At 38.1% G+C, this 23172-nt stretch overlaps 1 protein-coding gene across 2 annotated transcripts; it reads left to right on the top strand.

Annotated features, from left to right (window-relative positions):
* The first annotated feature begins 146 nt into the window (after positions 1–146).
* pld1b (phospholipase D1b) lies at positions 147–23098 on the top strand. 2 transcript variants are annotated; one of them, XM_056738699.1, is made up of 26 exons: positions 147–252; positions 8814–8990; positions 9482–9648; positions 9916–10058; positions 10142–10253; positions 10337–10402; positions 11321–11379; positions 11499–11591; positions 11730–11882; positions 11983–12132; positions 13730–13813; positions 14631–14712; positions 14836–14946; positions 15020–15208; positions 15387–15603; positions 16420–16548; positions 16695–16813; positions 17077–17190; positions 17274–17384; positions 17536–17624; positions 18061–18174; positions 19698–19747; positions 20611–20745; positions 21231–21384; positions 21487–21604; positions 21786–23098. In XM_056738699.1, the coding sequence occupies exons 2-26, from the start codon at positions 8846–8848 to the stop codon at positions 22008–22010; spliced, it is 3129 nt and encodes a 1042-aa protein (XP_056594677.1). In that variant the 5' UTR covers positions 147–252; positions 8814–8845; the 3' UTR covers positions 22011–23098. The 2 variants fall into 2 exon arrangements, with proteins under 2 accessions (XP_056594677.1, XP_056594676.1); XM_056738698.1 differs by lacking the exon at positions 147–252 and adding an exon at positions 4324–4473.
* The last annotated feature ends 74 nt before the right edge of the window (positions 23099–23172 follow it).

The raw sequence follows: 23172 nt of genomic DNA, 5'->3' as shown, positions 1-23172 counted from the left end.
CTCCTTTCGGAATATTTTCTCAAACAGTGACGAGACGATCTTTACATATGAATGTGGACCTGTGTAAAAACAATAACACTGTGACTGTGTCTGTGTATTTATTGACTCAATGAGTATCTACGCCCATGTATAATTTAACTGGGCGGGTACGAGAGGGCAGAAGAGGAAGCGCGAGGCATTTGTCTCGTTCACTTTATTTCTCAACAGCTGATCCAGAGGATACGCAGATATCAACCTCCGTTTCTTAATAAGGTACGTTTATACTCAATTCCATAGGATAAACTAACAACCAGGTAAACCAGTGACATCTGTAGACTTCTAATGCGATAAGAGTTTAAAGTGCATAGCTACACAGGGATGCGACCGCATGTTATGATAGTCATTGGTTTGCATCTCTGCTTCGACTCCGTTAAAAAGACCTCTTGGGATTCAACAGATACAATGTGTGACGCCAGAACGTTTACATATATTTTCATGTCACCTACAGCAGGAACTTTAACGTGACACATTTTGAATAACGCAGTTTTTGTCAGTGCCAACACCCATAACAACCTGCTGTACCTGCATGGCAACTTTAAAGTGGCATAACGTTGGTTCCCTTAAAATGCTGTTGAGCTTTGAGATTTATATTTTAATGTACATGTAACTTTCAAGACGGTCCCTAAATTCACCAACATCGAACCTTAAACCAACTTTATAGTTTATAATGACACAAACTGATTCATTCTGTCACTAGCTGAACACCAAATCCTGCTCTCATCTGTGTGTTGTGTTTTGGTTCTCGTGCTTAATAAAACCATGTGTGACCCTGGATCACAAAACCAGTCTTAAGTAGCATGGGAACATTTTTTGTAAAAGACAATATACATTGTATGGGTCGAAATTATAAATTTTAATTTATGCCAAAATAAATTGGGATATTAAGTAAAGATCCTGTTCTGTGAAGATATTTTGTACATTTCCTACCTTAAACATATAAAAACTAAATTTTTGTGAATGGACGGTCTACTACAGTGCCTCTGATTAGCAACTTCAAAGGCCATTTTCTCAATATTTAGATTTTTTTACACTCTTCGATTACTGATTTTTATTGTACTTTTCTAACAACTCATGCATAACCAGAAAGCGTATTTATTCAGCTTTCATATTATGTAAAAATCCCAATTTCCCCATAAGACTGGTTTTGTTGTCCAGGGTCACCTTTATAACCAATGTTAGTGTGCAATAATGTCATCTTAAAATTAGGCTTTTGTGGGCCGAATAGCAACAGAAGCACCAAAATTGATCTTGTTTAAGGAGCAGACTTTTATATAATCATGTGTTATGATCTTAATGTTTGTCCATATTGTAGCAGGTCTCTGTATAGAATACAATTAAGAATAGTAAGAGTCTTTGGGTCATGTGTGATGATCTGGTTCATGGCAAACAGATCGGGAGTGTTCGGTTGACTTAGTGGGCAGAGGTGTAAGTGTGAGTTTGCGTATGTTTTAAAAGATACACAGCGTTTTGTCCTTTGTACAATAATGAGGCAATAAACAAATTAGCCCGCTGTTAACTTCCATATCTGACAACAGCACCAAAACAGATAGTGTGAGAACCTATTTAATAGAGACGGTACGAGGGGGGTGCGGTTCCTGAGGCCTGTGGATTACAATCTTGAGATACATGACAGGAGCATTCATTTATTTCTTTGAGACCGCAGGACACACCTTATCAACGTACATGAAGTGTCTGATGTTTGTTACATTGATAAAATTGTTGCCAGGTTACATGAGCTGCTGTTCTGGTGTTGGTCTTTTAGCCTGTAGTGATGGGGCCTTTTCCTCTTCGAATGTACACAGATAAGCAGACACGTTTGCGGACACACATGAGTGTAAAATGAAAGCTGTCCTCAGGTTGGTTTCAGTGGTGTCGTTTGCTTTCGTTGTGGTCGACAGTGTCACTCTTTGCATCCTCTGTGCATTAGCTGTATATAAAACCATGACATGGTGGTACACTATATGTGAGAACCTTTTTTTTACGGTGAATTCAGAACTGTTTTAACTCAACATGCATACTTAAAAGGGAAACGTTTTTTTTTGTGGTTTTAATGTGTGATTTTTATCACAAGAGACAGGAAGTCGAATTCATCGAGGGAGCTCATGGGTGTGAATCGAGGGGTGAGAGCTAGTTCTTCAATCTGGAAATGTTCTGTGGAACCGGAACCTCGTTACATGCGAGATGTTTGTCTCACTTTCATTATTTCGAAATAATGTACAGAAATAGGCATTGCAACAGAGATGTGGTGTTTCACAATTTCCGAAAAAGCCAGTCCGAACATCGCTGTGGTTTTGGTAGTGGTTTACGATTTAAGAACACAGTGAGATTCATTCGTGAGTCACTTTTAGTGGCATGACTCCAGGCTAAATGTCTTGTGACCGTCAGTTCAGAGTCTGTCTGTCCATTGTCACTTATGCACTTCTGCTCACTTTTGTGTCAAAATGTTTTAAGTAATCCCTCCATTTTATTTGACACAGGTTATACGTCTTTTCTCAAAAATGTGATTTGTTTGTTATTTAAAAAGAGTTTGTAGTATCACTACGATTACAATTGACAGAACCGGCCTTAAATTAAATCACAAGCTGTCTTAAATCAAATCACTGTGAGCTAAACAACATTAAATCCACTTGCTTGCAGGCGGTTTAATTAAAACGCTTCATGTGTCTACCACAAGAGGGCGCCAGCGCAGCAGATTCACGCTCTTTATTATCAACATTTTGACAGCATTTTCTAAGGCGAATGATAGAAAATAATGTAAAATAAATGATGTGTTTTTTCTAATAACTTGGAAGCAAATAAAATTGATTCATTTAACTCAACAGCTGGTCTTGTTGAGCCAGTAATGTAGTTTATGAACCAAACAAATATAGAAAAAGGTCTTTTGAATAGTTCTCTATGAATAAAGCAAGCAGTGTACTTTGGTTCAACCACTGTCAACAAATGTGCTCTGCGGTGCCGTATTGATCTTCTCTCGGATCGTAGGCCTACTTTTCAACATTAGACACTGATGCTCAATATGAATGAAATAAAGTAGCCTAGCACCCACATTTACACTACATTTACATTTACATTTATGCATTTGGCAGACGCTTTTATCCAAAGCGACTTACATTGCTTTATCCTATACATTTTACATAGGTATTTGCAGTCCCCTGGGATCGAACCCACAACCTTGCGTTGTTAACGCAATTCTCTTAGCACTGAGCTACAGGAAAGGAAAGCACCCATTGGCCTGCTCTGGAATCTTTTACGTAAACTCAATTGAAATCATGATGCATTGTGTTATTACTAGCATTCCAAAATACAACCAGTGGCCTTCACAGTCTATATAATTAAAATAAGCAAATCAAAATAGTTTTGACTCTCATTGATGGTTTAAATGAAAAGATTACGAATGACAAAATTAGGAATATACATTGATCTGTCTGTGCGCTCATAAACGCATTATTTAAAATACACTGCATGCTGTGTACGTGTCCTTGACAACTACAATAAATATCACGTGACGGGAATAACATCATGCTCAAATATGTAGACGACTGAGTTGTAAAAAATGTTTGAGAATCACCTTATGAGTGTATGGTTGTGTTTCTTATCTCATTTAACCATCTAACTTCTGTTACTTTCTGCATTATCTAGTTTCCACCATCAACACATGAACAACCAGTCTTGCATTTAAGAATACGGGTGTACACAATGTGTGTGTGTTTGTGTGTGGCTGGTGGGTGTGTATGGACTGTCATGTCATGTGCCATACAGTCCTGCCAGGAGATGAGCGTTTAATAACAGCTTTCTCCCGAAGACGTGAAGAAAAGCACACTGTGGTTTGAAACACAGCTTTGTCTTGAATGCCGCAGATTGGAGCTTTAATCCAGAATCAGATGTTTGCATAAGATTAAAAGTTTAAAATGGGATGAGATACAAAAGGGAATAAAAGGCAACGATTCTTTTTATTTGTATATACAATGTTGCACAGGCCTTTGGCCTTACAATGGCATGACTCTTCTTTAGAAAGCTGCATTAAGAAATGTGAATTATAATAAATTGGCTTAAAGCTTTCTAAGACTTAACTTGCACAACACATTCTGTCCACACACAGACGCCCATTTCCAAAAAGGAAGTCCAAAAACGATACAAATCCGGCACAGTAAATAAATAAAGGACAAGAGATGAATTTTGGTTCTTTACTCTTTAAGAATGTAAAGACTCCTCCTTCTTCTGGCATGTGACTCCTCAGTTTCAGCCTCTATTGCTCCCCCCACTTGGTCAAATATACTCCAGCGCACACTGTTGTTTGCCTGTGAGCAGTCAGTGTGTGTGCTCTACGGCGTTACACAATTCTTTATTGTTTTACTCATCTTTTTAAATAGTAAAGATAAAGAAAATTGAGAGGAGAAGTCAGTGATGGGTCTTTCTCTGCCTCTCTGCGGGCAGGTTAGTGGACATGTTTATTTTTTTAAATATTCACATTCTAGTTTTTTTTGAAGTTTGTTGAAGTTTCTGTAATGTTAATGCATATCAGATATGTTAACTCATTCTAATGTCACGTGTTGTTTTATGGCTTGTTTCCGCTTGTGACAAATTGAGCGCAATTGATGTTCTGTGAAGCGGTTTGAGACATTGTGCAAATGCTACAATAATTCAGCTTGACTTAAAATCAATGTAACGTACTGTATACACATCGTTCAGTCTTTAGTAAGATGTGTATTGGCGTTGGAGGTGTGATTCTAATATCAGTGTTCATGTATGTGGGTGAGTGTGTGAGTCACTGCGGCATGTGTATATATATATATGTATATAGACGCACAATGTGTTTCATAACAACGGCAATGATCAGACTGGAATGTGAATCAGGGTCGTGTTTGGTTATGGAGGTGTTCGTTGTAAACTCATCTGAAGGTGGTTTGTTCGAATTGGAAAGTGTGTGATAATATGCTTTTACAGTAGTGACTGAGACTGAAAGTGATGGTCGGGGGGCATATTTGTTTTTGATGCTCCGTCAGGTTGTATAAACCATCAAGATGTGATGTGTTTGGTACAAAATGGACTGAACGCTAAACTTTTAAGATATTTATTGGACGAAGGTTTTTGGCTCAAACGGCAAACCACAGTATATCAGAAATCATTAGGAAAACAATTAAATTCAATATAATAAATGTACATTTTATCCATTTTGTTGACCCTTTCTTGTAGTTATATTATCCTGCGCTTTGACAAGAAGTTTTGTCCATGTTTCGGTTGTTATTTTTTGCCAAAGGCTCCTTAAATTCTTCTCAAAGCTTGGATCAGTTGAAACTCCAAGCACGGTACACAACACTCATGGAAAATGTTTAATAAATCTATGGATTAAAGACATATTAAAAATAAACTGTCTTTATGTTGTTTCTGCACAGTATATGTGAAACAATTAGAATCAACAAGTTTATTTTAAAACATTAATGTCATGTAAAATTAATCGCGATTCATTTTCAAAAAATGTGCAAATAATTAGTTAATTTCATTGAAAACAAGCAAATATCTCAATTTGGACATCACTTTCGGCCGCTAATGTACTGCGTTTGTGTGTTAGTCCCCCTAAAGCCATTAACATTTGGAATTCCGCGGCCACTTCCAATATAGTGTATAAAACACAGCACTTTTTCCCTACATATAGTTACTTGTCTCATTTACATTTAGTCATTTAGCGGACGCTTTTATCCAAAGCGACTTACAAATGAGGTAAACAACGGAAGCAATTGGAACAACATAAGGACAAGATTTTCTTGTGTCTAGTCCTTCCCACCAAGCGGAAACACTGCATTATATTTGCATTCCATAACCGCATATCTGAATGTTAAGAAATCTTTCTCTGTGCCCATGAATTGTACTTCATCGAAGCCTCATTTTACCTCTGAACTTTTATGACGGACCGCCGATGTTTGTGTAAGTGTTTAAGTATGTTTAGAAACAAATGCAAGGAAGTCACTTTCTGTAATACCGGTTTGACTCCTAACTGTATAGAAGAGTGTTTTTACTTGTATAGTTTCTGAAGGAGGGATGTGGGATTACAGGTCATCCTTCATGTTCACACAAGGACACGATATCCCTTTCTCCTCACTGTGTAGAAAGACTTGGTCTCTTGCCAATTGAACGGATACCTTTCATCCAAAAGCCACGGTGTGCACATTACTTACAAGAAAATAACAAAGGAGCAAACCTGTGGAGTGAATGGATCGCTTTTGATTGACTGATATCTAAAACTATGAAATGTTTAAGCAAAAAGGCAAAGTTTTTACGTATTTTTTAAACGACAAACAATATTAATGCATAAAACGGCTCGCCAAACCCAAAAGCGAGAAATAGAAACAAAGCCTTCACATCTTATTACATTTAAAACTTTTGCATTGTTGCCGTAGCAACGTGATGATGTGGTCGCGCTGGGGTTTGTTGATTGGCAATTTCAGCATTATGGATGTGACACTTTCAGCAAAACTCTGTCAGATAATGTATTATAATCAAAATATTGAACATCTAAACCAAAAAATGTTTTAACTGATGTGGTTGATCTTATTGTTCCAACTGCTTCACAACGGTTCCCTTCAAAATTTGCTGAAGCGTTGAATGCGGTGTCTGTTAGAAATGGTGCAAGTGTGAATGTCTGTGTTTTACAGACGGTGCACGATAACTGAACTGCTTACCTTTGACTTTTAACTGTGAATTTGTCTTTGTACGAGCTTGTCTGTTCTTGAGAGCTATAACGTTTTTTTGTCTCAATTTGAAGTGTTCCACCCCTCACAAGACTCATAATTTGTCCGAATGATCGTATGAATGTAAACAGGATTTGTTTCTATGAGAAGTCCATCACTGTGTGTTTGACAGGTGTGTTTGACAGGTGTGTAATGAAAGTTATTTGAATGTGGCGACGAGAGTACAGTGTGATTTACATAAAACAAAAAGGAATATTTGAATAAACGCGCTAGTGTATCTGTGACTATTACGAGGATTCTTAGCAAAAACAATTGTGTTCCCAACATGTTTGTTCTGCTTCAAAACACAAATTATGTCATTATTCCTGAATAACCATATGGTTAAAATCACAGGGGATCTGTTTACCAATAATGCAAGAACACCCCTTGAATCTGCTTGAATGTGGAATGACTACAATCTCGGCAAGATTGCATTCCAAAAACATAATCCAATGATTTACTTTCTTCAAAGTGTGATCGCAGAATAAGCTGAATAATATGAGGTATCATTCACGTGGACATGTGCAGGAATGAGTTATATGCTCACGTTTAATACTTGCAGACAGACGGACAGACCGTTACTAGATATGTCCATTTTTTTGTATCCGACATATCTGCTTGATACCCTAGACTGCATTGACCGTTTTGACTTTGCAATATTATGTTCCTTATAATGTTGCAGCACTTGGTCGGCTTTAAGGAAGTGAGAGCTGGTCTATTTTGGTTTTCCTTTAGTGGTTGTTATGTAAATTCACCACTTCTTTTAGGTCAGCTATCAGCTCATTCAACAGAGTGGTTGATATTTTTCCTCAAGATGTGATGATTGTAATTGCCTTTGATGGACTCGGGTCACCTCCATGGAAGCAAGAGCTGCGCTTCAACAAGGCTTCAGTCCAAGCCTCGATTTAATCATAAATGTGCTAAACGCTCACCCGGACGCCCGCCTCCCATTCATCTGACCTGTTCTGGACATTATTTCTCTGTAAATATTACAAAGCCAGCATATGGTACACCCTTATGTCAAAAAATGTCAAAAGTTAATTTAACTTGTTATTTTTGTCTTTCTCACTGTACAAACCAAATAATAATAATTAATTTTCAAAACATTTGCTGTTGTAAATGGTCTGTGTATCTCGGTTTGGTTTGGTATGCATTTATCTTTGCTGTATTGCTAGGAGTTAAAGGGGTCATATGGCGTGAATACGTGTTTTTCTGTGTCTTTTTTGTGTCTTTTTTCTAAGTTATAAGTTGCCCATGCATGTATTAGACATGTAAAATTGCAAAAATGACCGCATCGGAACGAGACCTGCCTGAAACGCCTTGTGTAACCACACCCCCAAAAATCTACATCAGGTTATGTTATGATTTGACTAAGACCGCCCAAATGTATACGCAAGTGTTGAGTGCGTACCTGTCAGTACAATTGCTTTGGAACTTGATTTCCAAATATGGTAAGATGTGTTGCATATCCGTCACACGCTCGCAATATTCGACCAATCACTACGCACTGGTTAACCGGCCAATCATAGCACACCTCCCTTTTCAGAGCGATGAGCTTTATCAAAAATCCACGCGTTTCAGAGAGGCGGGGCACAGAGGAGATACAAACATGCACGATTGCTTTTTTACCTGAAATCATGTATACACGTTGAATTACATCTAAAACAAACTATAATATTCATTTTAGCCCTGTCATATCACCCCTTTAAGAAGAATGAGAAACAGAATGGAAACTTCTATCTTTTCTCCTCGATTCAAACCTTGAGTTTTATTAGTCAGCAGAAACTCCTGTCTCAGTGTTGAATGGGTTTCTATGGTTCTCATTCATCTATCCTCACAACACAACACAACCACACACACGCATACTGGAAGGAATAACTGATCTTATACGAAACTGACAAAAGTTTTCTGTCTCTTAAAATTCTTCAATTAATGAACGTACTGAAACACTCAATCACTATAATATAAACAATTCACCTTGACATTTTTAAAATATTGGGTTGAGCACAATAAGGTTGAATAAAGTCTGTTGTTCTGTATGACTTAAAGGAGTGCCCTGGCCGGCGGGCCGATTGTTAGCCATGCTGCGACAGCAAGACCCTTCAGTCAGCACCCTGCATCTGGTGGCCAATGATATGACCGATATCATGGAGAACTTGGACACACGAGAACTCGACATGGGCGATGGAGAAGAGGAGTTTGACGGCCAGGACCCCACTGGTGCAGGTAAAAAAATAAAGACGTTGTAAAATCTAACCTGCACAAAATGATCTGAATTAAAGTGATTCAAGTTAAAAAATACATATTACTGTCAGATAATAAAAATACTCTAGTTATTATATGTATTTGTTCATGTTTTATGAAGAGATAAGTCTGACGAACACCGTAAAAGAAATCTATCAATTCATACTTGGCTGGTAGTATATACAGCTGTATACAAATACACACCCAGGTATCGGAACAGTACTCCGAATCGACCGATACACTGAGGCCAGGTATCGGTATCGGGAAGAGAAATCACTAAACATATCTCAAAATATCTTCTTTTGAGTTCCACATAAAAAAAGAGTCAACATGAAGGTGAATAAACAACGACAACATTTAAATTTTTGGCTGAACCGTTCCATTTAAACACATTTAAAAAAAACAGTTATGTAATCTACAGTAATAAAGCTTCACAGACTTTGAGTTAAACACAGTTGTGAATGTGTCCACAGAAAACTGCATCCGCTTCTCAGCCGTGTATAAAACAAAAGGCTTTAAGGAACCTGGAGGACGCGTGTTCATTACCGCTCTTCCCATAACCGCCAAAATCCTGGAGGTGGAACGCTTCACTTCTGTCCAGGATCGCTTTAACGTCACCTCCCAGAGAAGCGTTTCTAAGGTAAGATCTTCCACTCCCATTCACTTTCACGAAGTGTCCGCATGTGGGCTGAGGAGGTATATCTGTTGCCCGGGAGATTTAGAGGTTGGCGAGGCAATTTACATGTTGCCCTGGAGATTTTGACACTATTAACAAAAATACTTGGCACATGCAAAAATTGCCTTTGAAGAATAACAACAAAAGTCTTATCGCACATCATCAGTCATGTTTTGGGATGCAGCTTGTTGAAGCGTTTTTTATCTGTGGCTGATCTTCTCATGTGTCCAGGTGCTTCCTTCAGTATTTAAGATAGAAATGAAGCACGGAAACTTCACCTGGTTGATCAAGAGGAAGGAGAAACATTTTATGGAGCTTCACCGTGAACTTCGCACTTACAAGGCCTTCTTGAGAATCCCGATTCCCATCCGCATGTGAGAGCATAAGTCGCATACTGTTGCAGATATACCATGAATTTGTATCTAGTTTAACAATTTTTGGTTCGTCTGGTCCATAGTCATGCAGAACGGAGGCATACGGTAAACAGAAACATGGAACGGAGCATGCCGACTCTGCCACGGGGAGGGGGAGAGGAACTGGCCAGGGAAGAGCAAGTGTCTAGTAGAAGAGTCAGTTCTCTTTTTTTATTTCCGTTGACATGTTTCAGCTGTCTTCCACATTGTATAGTGTCTGACTTATGTGTTTCTTTTAGAGACAACTTGAAGATTACTTGAATAAGCTGCTTAAAATGCCAATGTACAGAAATTACCACGCAACGGTATGTATACACGGAAATGAAAAATGTCTTTGAAATGGATAACTTAGACAAATAATGGAGAAAAGACCGCCAATAGGACCCCAGATAGATCCCAATTATGGAAGCATATTGGTAGCCATTTTTTATTTATTTAAATGCAGTTTGTGAAATGACAATGCATTTATAATGGCATATGGCAAAGTGTTCTTTTTGAAAATGCAACTATTCCCATAGTTGTATTTTGCAATTTAAAGAGTGTTAAAATACGCATTTAAATTACATATTAAAACTAGTGTTTGAACTTACAAATGTAAATTGTATTATTGAATTTAAATTTTATACCTAATATGTTATTTTCAATGTATATTTCAAAACATAAATGCATTGTCATTTTACGTTCTGCATTGCTATTTTGCCAATTGCAATTCAAATTTAAAACTGCTACTAGTATGCTTGCATACCCAATAGATAGGAAATCCTTTAATACTGTTTAAAAAGTGTCTCAATGTAAGACCTTATAAAAGGAAGTTAAGAAAATGTTCAGCAAAGTTTGGCTATTTATAAAAGCTCTAATATAAAAAAGTTCCTTTTACGTAGTTTTGTTTTTAGTTGCAACATAATACCCTTAGTTGCATTTTGTTACAACTTCGCCACATTGGAATTAAAAGGTTCTCTCTGCATTCTGACCCTTCTTATTAAATTATTCCATTCCATTTGACTTCCTTCACATAACTTTTTGTTTTCTAAAAATAAATTAAAAAAAAACATCACATAATGAAAATAAATTGTCAAAATATGTATATGAGACCTCAGTTCTGACAATAATGTCAGACCAGTTTATCATTCTAAAAAAGTAAAATAATCCAAGAATTCCTCATCCAAAGTGTTTAGTTTGGACCATAGATGATATTTCAATGCTTTTAAACGTTTTTGTCACAGATGGAGTTCATTGATGTGAGTCAGTTGTCATTCATCCACGACTTGGGACCAAAAGGCTTGTAAGTGTTTCCTCTTTATTGGCTCAACATTTTAGAATTTGAGATCAGATCATTTATATATAATGTAATTCTTGGGTTTTGCAGTATTTATCCTTGACCTTTGTTGAATTCTTTCTTAGAGAGGGCATGGTGCTCAAAAGGTCAGGAGGTCACCGTATTCCTGGACTGAACTGCTGTGGCCATAGCAGAATGTGCTACCGCTGGTCCAAAAGGTTAGTGTTGCGTCGTCTAAAAAAACATATTTACAAGTCTGACTTTGTGGAAAAAACATTAAAATCACAATATTGATCTTCTCCATCTCTTTTAAAAATGTGATTTTTATCCAAACACCTGCTTGATGACCTTTACAGGTGGCTGGTGGTGAAGGACTCTTTTCTCGTGCTTATGAAACCAGACTCTGGTGCCATCTCATTTGTCCTGCTTGTGGACAAGGCGTTTGACATCAAAATGGACACTAAAGACACCGAGACGAAGCATGGCGTCCGGATAGACAGCCTGTCCAGGTGTGTGAACACCAAGAGCTGAGGCTCACGTGATAATCTTGACAAGATATGTGGTTGATAAACATAACATTAAAGTCACAATGCTGTGTGCTTCTCACAGGGCTCTGGTGCTGAAGTTCACCAGTTACCGGCACGCCCGCTGGTGGGGTCAGGCTTTAGATCAATTTGTGAAGAACTATGGCACTAACTTTCTTAAGGAACATCGCTTTTCATCCTTTGCTAAAATGCAGAAGAACGTCCCAGCCAAATGGTAAATATCGCACCACGCAGAGGGTTTTTTCCTCGATTGTATTACATGCCTGTAATGAGGGATGTCAGACATGAATTATTAGACATCTTATCTTGCTTGTTGGTAAGAATAATGGCACTTTCCCACTACATAGTACTGCACGGTACAGCGCGGAACAGCTCACTTTTGTTTTTTTTCCCACTGGGTACAGTACCTAGTACCTGATACGTGTTTTAGTACCACCTCGGTTGAGGTTCCAAGCGTACTGTGCCGATACCGAAATGATCACTGGTTGGGCGGAGAGAATCATTGCAGTGTCAGTGGATTTGCAACACACGAATACGCATTTTAATACGTAATATTGGCATTCCGTTATATGCTTTGTCCGTGACAGGCAAATCGAGATTGAGACCGTTAAAGCAATGCTAAATGCTACATTAGCCACCTACTTTGAAGCGCTACTAAACTGCTTTGGAAAAGCAAAGTGAGACGAAGTGAAATGAGCTGGACCGAGTGAGTCGTACTAAACCTGACGGCACCATGCAGTGGAAAAGCACCATAAGGTGGCACCTTTCGAGCGACCAGTCTTTGCCAAACAAACTAGGAAACTGGTAAAAAAAACACAAGGTATCAACATCTTAGCAGCACCCGCATGACAACACCCTGGCAACCACCAACAATCGCCTACCAAAATTTTAGTTTACCAAGACAAATGTCGCTTATTTAAATCTAAAAAATGCTTTATATTTGAGTATCTTTGCCTTGTAGTGCAGATATGCAAAAAATTTCATTCAAGATTTCATTCAAGAAGCAAAAAGATATGAAGGCTTTAAATAATAGATTTCATGCCTAAAACAATGTATATTATAAGTATATTATAGTATATAGGTTTATATATTATATTATAATATTAATAAGAAAATTATCCTGAAAAGCCAAACACACTGGCTGAAGCAGAGCTCTTGTTTCCCAGCACAGATAGACATTTGAAAGCTCTTGTGTCTTCAGGTGAAGTCTGTTTCACAGGAGTAATATGAGAGAATGAGAGGGAGAGTGTAACTGTAGACCTCATCCTCTTCTGACCCCGCAGAGAGCGTGATAGACTCTGAAGCTGTACCTTTATCTGCTGAAACTGCCTGATGATTTGTTGTTCATTGTTGCTGCATTAAGCCCCATTGCTCCTTGTGTTCAAGGAATTATGAAAATTATGTAATTGAGTAATATGGGCGTTTATTGGCTTCATTACAACAAAATTGCTTTGCACAATGAGCTTGGAGATGGTCTTGTAAAGGGAATCACCATTTTCAAAGACTTTAGAAATTACAGCCATACATACATAAAAGTAAAATGTGTAAAAAATAATATAAATAAAATGCCTTTTATAAAATGGTATTTTAATGTATGTATTTGCAAGATACTTTAAGATTATCCAAGTTGTCTTCTTTAGCTTGCCTTTAAAGCTAGGTGTTATGGTTCTGTTGGGATTATTATTGGCCCTTGCATGACAAACTTTTTTGTCATGTTCCCGTAAAGGCATCTGTAAATAATAAACTGGGTTTGTTGTACAAAAGTGGTGACTGAATTCTGATGTATGATCTGTGATTTGGTTGTTTTTCAGGTATGTGAATGGAAAGCAGTTTATGGAGGATGTGGCAAACGCCCTGGAGGCGGCAGAGGAGGAGATCTTTATCACCGACTGGTGGTATGTTGAGATAAACCAATCCTGCTAATCCATCATTAACTTCACGCTGGGTGCTATTGATTCATTTTGAAACATATTACTTATATCAGATGAACTACAACAGTGACCTCATCGGTAAATCATTTCTAAGAAAAATAATGAATTTTGATATAGATCTTTAGAAAATCTTTAGACGAGAGATAGTTCGCACGAAAAGGAACATTCTTATCATTTTCTCACCCTTTGAAAAACCTGAATGAATTTCTTTCTTCTGCAGCACAAAAAAGAAGATATTTTGAAGAATGTTGGTAACCGAACAACATTGCCCCCCCCTTGACTTATACTGTATGGACACAAAACCATTGAGACATTTCTCAAAATGTCTCTTTTTGTGTTTCACAGAAAAAAAATCCTAAGGGTGAAGAAAGATTTGCGAATGGTTTTTAACCAAATGAGGGAGAACTAGTCCTAAGGATTGTTTAAGGACTTAAAGAAAAGTCAGCTAGTCATCATTGTGAAATAAACTCACAAAGAGATTGCTGACAATCACCGACTCACTACATCTTAGTCAAAATTAAGGTGCTAGAATAACAAAAAAGAAACACTCTGGTACACGTTATACGCGCCTTCTCAAAGGACACCCCCAGCTAAGAGCATCGGGCGAAGAGATCTGTTACCTTCATCAGACAGATGCCCGGTGCTCCGTTACAACATCAAGTCACTGTGCCAGACATCCTAATATCGTAATCCTTCATTATAATACGTTTGAATTTATGTCTGTGGCAGTGTGATGTGAGACTCGACGTTTATGCATATTTGATGCTTTGTGTCACTCCAGGCTGAGTCCAGAGATCTTCCTCAAGAGGCCTGTTGTCGAGGGCAACCGCTGGCGACTCGATTCTGTCCTGAAACGGCAAGCGGTGAGTTCATCCAAACCCTATGTCACTTTACAGCCCCAACAATAAAGCAGCTCTTGTTTAATAATTCACTCTTTGGGGTGTTTTTCTAGGTTATATGTTAATATGATGCGTTTCATTTTGCAGCAAAAAGGTGTGCGGATCTTTGTGATGCTGTATAAGGAGGTGGAGATGGCACTTGGTATAAACAGTGAATATAGCAAACGGACACTACAACAGCTTCATCCTAACATCAAGGTGAGAGAAAAAATATTCAAGTAATCAAATGAAAGAGAAAGAAATGATTGGCTGACTGTCTTTTGTGTTTTAGGTAATGAGACATCCTGACCATGTGTCGTCCTCCGTGTACCTTTGGGCACATCATGAGAAGATCATTGTGGTTGACCAATCGGTGGGTTTCGTGGGAGGCATTGACTTGGCATACGGGCGCTGGGACGATCAAGAACATCGGCTGACTGACATAGGAAGTGTCACAAGGACTCTTCCTGTTTCTACGGAGGTTAGAAATATGTTGCCACTATTCGTAGTCAGACGCCAATTTGCACTTTTTTTGGTTGAACTGTCCCATCAATACATAAGGGGTCTATCAAAAGGTGTTGCAGTCTAGAGATCTCCAAAGATATGTTCCCAGAGGCCTCGTAGATCCTAAAATTCATTGCTACTCATGTGTCACACAGAACTTGTCTGAAGTTTCTTCCTCTATGGCCGCTCCACCAAACGGGGCCGGTGCGTCGCACGGGAACGGTAAAAGTTTACCCGTGGACAACACAGACCAGCCCAAACTGAAAGGACAAGGAAAGATCAAGAAGACCCGTTTCAGCATCCGCAGGCAGCTGCAGAAACACGGGCTGGCACCAGCAGACAGCGTGAGCAGCGCCGAGAGCTCAGAAGAAAGTGAGTACGCCCCCATCCCTGGAACTGAAACGCTGGTGGACCGACCCAAACTCCCACTCTCAGCTGTTATCGCACATCAGTTATTTTGCAGAGTCCGCTGGCAGCGCTTTGATATAACTGACCATCTTGTGTAAATGATAACTAGTAATGCTTTTGAAAAACAATTGTCTTCAAACTCTCAAGTAAATGTAGATGTGCTCATAACATCTTGTTGGGATATTTGTAGTATGGACTAAATTTGTACTATCGACTGTTCCCAATAGATCACCTCTCAACAAAAAGTATTTGTCATTTTAGCTCCTAAGATTGTCCAAGATTACAAGAATGCCCCTTTTCCACAGGCTATTCTAACAGTATTTGCAGCAACCAAAATTTGATCCCTCTTAAATGGATCGAGCTGAGGGTTTCCATGCCCTCCTGCTTGTGTCCCGGCGGTGAGTAAGTATCACGCTTGGGTGTGATGTTTCACGTGTGAAAGGTTGCCCTGAATTTGGATTTCACATTTAGTGATCGCGGGACAACCTTTCTGAACACTCAGAGCACTGTGTGGTTTGCTGTGGTTTCGACATTATTCCCAAATGAGTAAGAACCAAAATATCCAATGATTGCAAATTCCGAAGTAAATTTACAGGTTTAACTGAACAAAATGCACTAGCTTATAGTCACTGAACAGTGCGAGCGTGTTTTGTTTCTGTCATTTTATTTTATTAAACTAAAGGAGATTTGCCTTTTGCCATGTGCTGCATGGTTTTGTGAGTAACACTTGTGTGGTGGTATTTTATGCCTCATTGCTGAGTATCTCATCAATGTTCTCAGATGCAGAATCAGCCCAGGATCTGCAGGCAGACGTCATCGGGCTGATGGGAAACACACGCTTCTGGCATGGCAAGGACTATTGCAACTTCGTACATAAGGACTGGATCCAGCTGGACAAACCTTTCGACGGTGGGTACTTGCATTTACAAAAATGTTAAAGTTTATTAAAAAATGAACATTTCAGTGCTTTTGAAGTGTATTTACCATCATTTAATTATTTTATTCATTTATATAATTTCTATACTTTCTTTAAAAAAATATATATATTTTTTCAGATTTTATTGACAGGCACATAACTCCCAGAATGCCCTGGCATGACATTGCCTCTGTGGTTCACGGGACAGCAGCCAGAGATGTTGCGCGCCACTTCATACAGCGCTGGAATTTCACCAAGGCGAGAAAGACAAAAAAATCATTTCACTCACATACTTATAAAATACCCTTGTTCCATCCCATAATATTTTTGGTTTCTTTGTGAGTAGTCGATGCATGTTCATAGGCATTCTTGTTATCTACATTACCATGTCAGATATAAAGGAATGTGTTTAGATGTAGATATTTAATTATTTTTATCTACACTTACAAGTTTATAATCCAACTTCACAAATGATATAGAAAGACAAATTCTTTTCATACGACTATTTTGTGTACGTACAGATCATGAAGCCCAAATACAGGTCCCTCTCGTACCCGTATCTCCTTCCTAAATCTCACACGACTGGAAATGAGATCAAGTATCAGGTTCCTGGATGCTCGCAGGCAAACGTTCAGGTAGAGGTTTCATCTAAATGTCAATATTCCCATCAGAGCTCTGGCAGACAGCTTTTATAATCCTATTTTCCCTCTCTGCTCAGGTATTGCGTTCTGCCTCAGACTGGTCAGCGGGCATAAAATACCACGAAGATTCGATTCACACGGCTTACGTCAACATCATTGAACACAGCAAACACTATATCTACATAGAGGTGTGTGGCACTACATGTGTTTGTTTTCTCTTCATGAGCAGAAATTTTACGAATAATAATAATGTGGCTTCTACATAATGTGTAGTGTTACAAAACATTTTCTACAATAACAGCCTTCATACGAGTTCAAATTGAATTTGATGTCTTATAGAACCAGTTCTTCATAAGCTGTGCAGACAACAAAATCGTTCACAACAAAATCGGAGACGCCATCGCCAAAAGGATCATTAAAGCTTATCGGTGAGCTGTCTGCATTCAATAACTCAATTCCTATTCTGTTTTCCAGAAAGCACACACACACTGACAGCATTCCTCGCTGAAAACGTTCTGTTTGACATGATACACCTTAAAGCTTTCATGCAGTACATTAACACACCTTTGACACACACAAGCACATTAGTTGTTTAATGAGAAACTTGTAAATCAATACAGTGAATGGACATGTTTTTTTAGATTTGCTTAAAGACTAAAAGGTATTCTTTAACAGTAAAAGAATAGCCAGCTGATAAGATAAACCATGAGTCAATTTCAAGCTGTCTCCAAACTTGTGATTTTCTAGACAGGAAATCGAATCTGATTCACAGAAAGTTTTGCATATACTTAATAGAAAGTTACCATTTGTTCTCAAAGTTTCTATTTGATTTTCCCCTCTCTTGTTTTTTCTTCGGGGTCACAGGGAGGGTAAGAAGTACCGTGTTTATGTGGTGACGCCTCTGCTTCCTGGTTTTGAGGGGGATATTAACACTGGGGGTGGCAGTGCCATACAAGCAGTCATGCACTTTAATTACAGGTGAGATTAAATGTTTTACTTTTATCCTTTAAATGTCATGATTTAGTAAGTAGTATTAGTAGAAGAAAGTCGTTTTTGTTGTGTTTTTAACATCCTCTTTGCACATGAAACGCTGCACAGTTTTACACATGTAGACCTGTACAATATAGTTCCTAAACCTGGAAAACAAGCTGTTCTACAAGTTTGCTTCAACGAAATCTCTTTGTTTTGACTGGGTGCTGAAAGTTTCTATGTTTTTATAGTTTTTTAGGACAAAGATCATGAAGCATTGCTTGTTACGCCATTGAAACCACAGTATGTTTACAGCCACAAACACTAGTAAAGAGTTAGTAACAGGCTTTATACGTGAAAAGTATTGTATTTTTACTACATTTTCATGTTTTTAACAATTTAACTGTTTTAGTTCACTACATTATAAAGCGTAATATCATTGATTATGTCTCCACTACATTTCATAATTACGTATAACTCTGCATCTAGTGGTGAGTTTGCGAATTGCAACCAACGGCTCACTCTCGCCACCCATTAGTTTGTTCCAATGAACACAGAGAAAGATATTTGGAAGAATGTTAGCAATTTTCAGGTCTGGGACATCATCCACTACCATAGTATGATAAAAAATATTGTATTTTTTGTTCTGTTGAACAGATTGATTACCATTTAACTCTTCCTGGTAAGGTAGTCAATGATGTTCCGGAACTGAACATAAAACATTCTTCCAAATATCTTTCAAATATCTTTCTTTCTAAGAATGAAATTACATGAGCGTGAGTAAATGATGACAGAATTTTCATTTTTGGATGAACCATTCCTTTAAACACTTTGGTGGCTGTACAGAAATAAGATGTCAGCGCGTTTTTGCTTCTTTGCCGAAGGAGATAACGTATTTACGAAACAAGCTCTGTTGTGGAGGTTTTCCATTAAGGGCTACTGTTGAAACAACATGGTGACTTCCATAAATCCACTGTGTATGTAGATAGAAATAGCTCATTCAAATGTAATAAAATATAACGCTTCATTATGTGAGGTCTTTATACACCTCTGACGACATTATTGTGTATATTATATAGATAATAAAATGAATAAAATCACTGTTTAATCATCAATAACTTACTTATGATGTAAGTAAATTTGTAATAAGAGGGTGCTCTGGATCACATCGTGTGGGTTTATTCTTGCGATAACAACCACCTGTCTGTACATTATCCCTTAAATAATGCAGTGAAGTTTTTCTTCAAAGTAAAAACACTTGAAACGTACAGAAAAATGTACTCCCAACTGTCCACCTCTGAGGACTTTACAATGTAATTACAATAATCTCTTAGTGATAAAATAACAGATATGATATATTTTTAATATAAAACAAGATAGAATAATTTAATGTCACATGAACCATTAAGTTCTGCTGGCAGTAAATACTACAATTACAAAGGGAGTGTTCAGTTGGACTTTGTTCTATTTGGGTCCTAATTACTTTTTCTCCGAATGATTATAGCACTCTTAATCTTCTTCTGTTTTCACAGGACCATGATCAGAGGAGAACACTCGATTATCTCACAGCTGAAGAAGGAAAGTAAGTACAGTGCATGTATATAACCGTTATAAATGTTTTATCTCTGAAGGGAGTGTCGATGACTATCTGATGTTCTTCCTCTGGTTTCCTCGGGGAGAGCCATTCCAGACACTAAAGGTGTACTCGTCCTCTCTGGCTTAAAAAAATCAAGACACTATTGACCGCGTTTATTGATGGGGTTGACGCTTTATGGGAATGAACAAGCGCACAAGCAAGAATTTCCTGTTGCACTGCCCTGTTACTCATAATGCCTTTATGCCTCCCATACCAAAAGAAACAAACAACTAGAGCACAATTGAGTCTTGTGTTATAAAACGGGTTTGCCCCAACAGGTGCTTCAACTTCATAATCCACCCGTGACATCTATTTCTCAGATTGCTGTTTCAAGACAGTGTCCTCCAGTGGTTCTCTATGTTATTGCAATAGACAAACATGCTTTCAATTGTGGTACCTTGTGAATGATAGGTCAGCGGATGGAATGTGTGTTTTATCACACACTATCTACTCGCTGTCAAAGTGAAGTTGTACCTCGGATTAACAACCTGCACCCCTTTACCCTGCTGTGTGAGAGGTGGAGTGTTTGAATTATTCAGCATGTCTATGGTGTTCTGTTGCATCTCTGCTGGATCTCAGATACAGATACTTATTGCAGGAGCTGTTCTTTTTACATTTGTGTTTTTGGGCATTTATTGAGTATAAAATTTATTTAGGGAAAAATACCCGCTAATGGCAGAATTGATCCCAATCGATGTGTTTATACCCAAGTGAACGGAAAAGGCATTTGAAATGGAGGGTTATCGTGGGATGTTCCTCGTAGGTTTATATCGTATTTACTCTTTATGTCTCTGTCTGTCTCTCTTCAGTGGAAGATCAGTGGATAAATTACATCTCATTTGGGGGTCTAAGGACCCACACTGAGCTGGAGGGAAAGCTGATGACTGAACTGATATACGTGCACAGTAAGATGATGATCGCTGACGACAACACCGTCATCATCGGTGAGTAGAAAAAGACATCCTCAGACAGGAAACACAAATAATCACTGCATGTTGTCATAGAGGTTTCCTGTGCTAATGTAACAATGATGTGAACAACGGCTCTCCCTAATGTTAAAAAGCGGTACTCCAGTTCACAGGAACATGCGAGAGCATGTTTAATATTTTCGAAATACAGTGTGTTAAAGGTACAAAATGTCTGATTTTTTTTATATAAAAAATAACAAAAAACACTAGCACATTGCTACATTTTTATCACTTGTACATGTCGATTATACTTAATATTTTCGACAGTGTTTGAAGCCAGAAATATTCAAAACTTGTATTGCGCCGCCAGTCAATGGCGTCATCTCCATGCTTTCCTCCCTTTATCCAGTGTATTAAACAGTATACAATACAGTAATAAAATAGATGTGCATGATTTTGCACCACTTTTAGGATATTTATCAATGTAAATAAATTCAAATCTGTCCTGTTTCCTCTGTCAGGTTCTGCCAACATCAATGATCGTAGCATGCTGGGTAAGAGAGACAGTGAGGTGGCTGTAGTTTATGAGGACATTGAGACTGTGAAGTCCATCATGGGCGGCGAAGAATATCAGGCCGGACGTTTCGGACTGAGTTTGCGCCTTGAGTGTTTCAGGTCAGACACGATCAAACCTGTTTATTTTTGCACTTCGATTGTAAAGATTTGCACGATGTTCAAAGGCATCTGTTTTTGAGCTTTTTCTCTTCTAACCAACAGGATGATTCTGGGTGCAAACACAGACCCCAGCATTGATGTGACTGACCCTATAAGTGACCAGTTTTACAAGGAGGTGTGGATGACCACTGCTGCCCGGAACGCAACCATCTACCAGAAGGTCTCGCCGTACTTTTCTGTCATCTTTGGATTTTGACATCATTATTATTAAAATCAATTCAAAAATGATTGAAGAATAAATAAAAAGACTTGTTATTTCTGCATCACTTATGCACTTTCTGCTATCACCCTGCTCTTTTAAACGTCCTACGACTTGACTTTAACATTTTCTTTTCCTCCAGGTGTTCCGCTGCTTGCCGTCCAGTGACGTGAGGTCAATTCTGGAACTAGAAGGGTTCCTCTCAAAGCCTGGTTTGGAGAAAGAGGACCCCGCCCGTGCCCAAGAGGAGCTGAAGAAGATTCGGGGTTTCCTAGTCCAGTTTCCTCTCCAGTTCCTAAGCGAGCAGAACCTTCTCCCACCTATGGGATCAAAAGAAGGTATGGTGCCCATGGATGTGTGGACATAAGACATTCAAAGGCGACCTGCTTCTTTAACGAAAACTACAAATCCAGCAGGAGTTGCAGGCAAATGCTTGGCAATCTCACCGGAATCACTGGATTATTATGTACTGAGAAATAAAACACGTCTGAAGGAGTTTAGCCATCAGTTGTTTACTGGGATCATGGACAACAGCAAAATGGGGTTGTTTCATCCCTGTTTGAAGCTTGATTATCTTAACGTTTTTTATATACTGTACATTGAGATACGTATATATGCGTCTCATATGATTCTAACACTATGCAACTAATACTGTTGTTAAGAACTTTAACCGTATGTTCTTTAAGATGTGGATGTTGTTTCTTTCTCAAACCCTAAATTGGATGCTGCAGGAGAAAGATGCTTTAATGTAATTATGGTCATTGTCTATTATGAATCGGTTTGTGCCCTGTAAAATGCTTAGAATATGAATTATTTTCTGCATCCAAGTGCCAACTATCAACTTTTTGTGTAACCTTTTTGTATGTATAAAGCCCACAACTTTCCTTGTGTTTCTGAGCCCTGTGTTATATTGCAACATAATTTATGTTTTGGTGGCCTTATTTATTTATGGTGTTCCCTGTCATAATGCTGGGTATAAATTCCACTAAATCGTTAATCTATTATGATGGACAACAGTATGTAAGAATACATCGATCAGTATTCAGATAATACACGTTATTTTTTTTGCATATTGTCCATATTGTACAATATACTGTAACATGTTATCCCTGGAACTCTTATGGAGTTTACTAAACATTGAAGGAGTACTGAATCAATCATACATTCCAGTAAGCAGTACTAATTACAGACAAGTTTAATATAAATAATGTAATTAAAAACAAGCAGGTTTTTGTTAACCAATCAATCTAAACTCTGCACGGTTTACTGCTTAAATGCACTATTATAGTATCAGCCGGTAGTTTGTTTTCCATTTAATTTTTCTATCCTTTTTCATGAATTGCATTTTTTGCACACAATATGTCTTATCAAACAGATAAATGACAAGCGTTGGAATGTATATGAAATATGAGCATTGATGCAAATGCAGGTGATTAAATAATGATTTTTACACTACTGTGGTCTGTAGGTGGAGTCATTGTCCGTTGAGTTCTGTGACTTCTATACGCTACCATTCAGAAATTTTGGGT

This window comes from Triplophysa dalaica, chromosome 23, assembly GCF_015846415.1.
Source record: "Triplophysa dalaica isolate WHDGS20190420 chromosome 23, ASM1584641v1, whole genome shotgun sequence".
NCBI lineage: Eukaryota > Metazoa > Chordata > Actinopteri > Cypriniformes > Nemacheilidae > Triplophysa > Triplophysa dalaica.
This window is presented reverse-complemented; position numbering and strand designations above follow the sequence as displayed.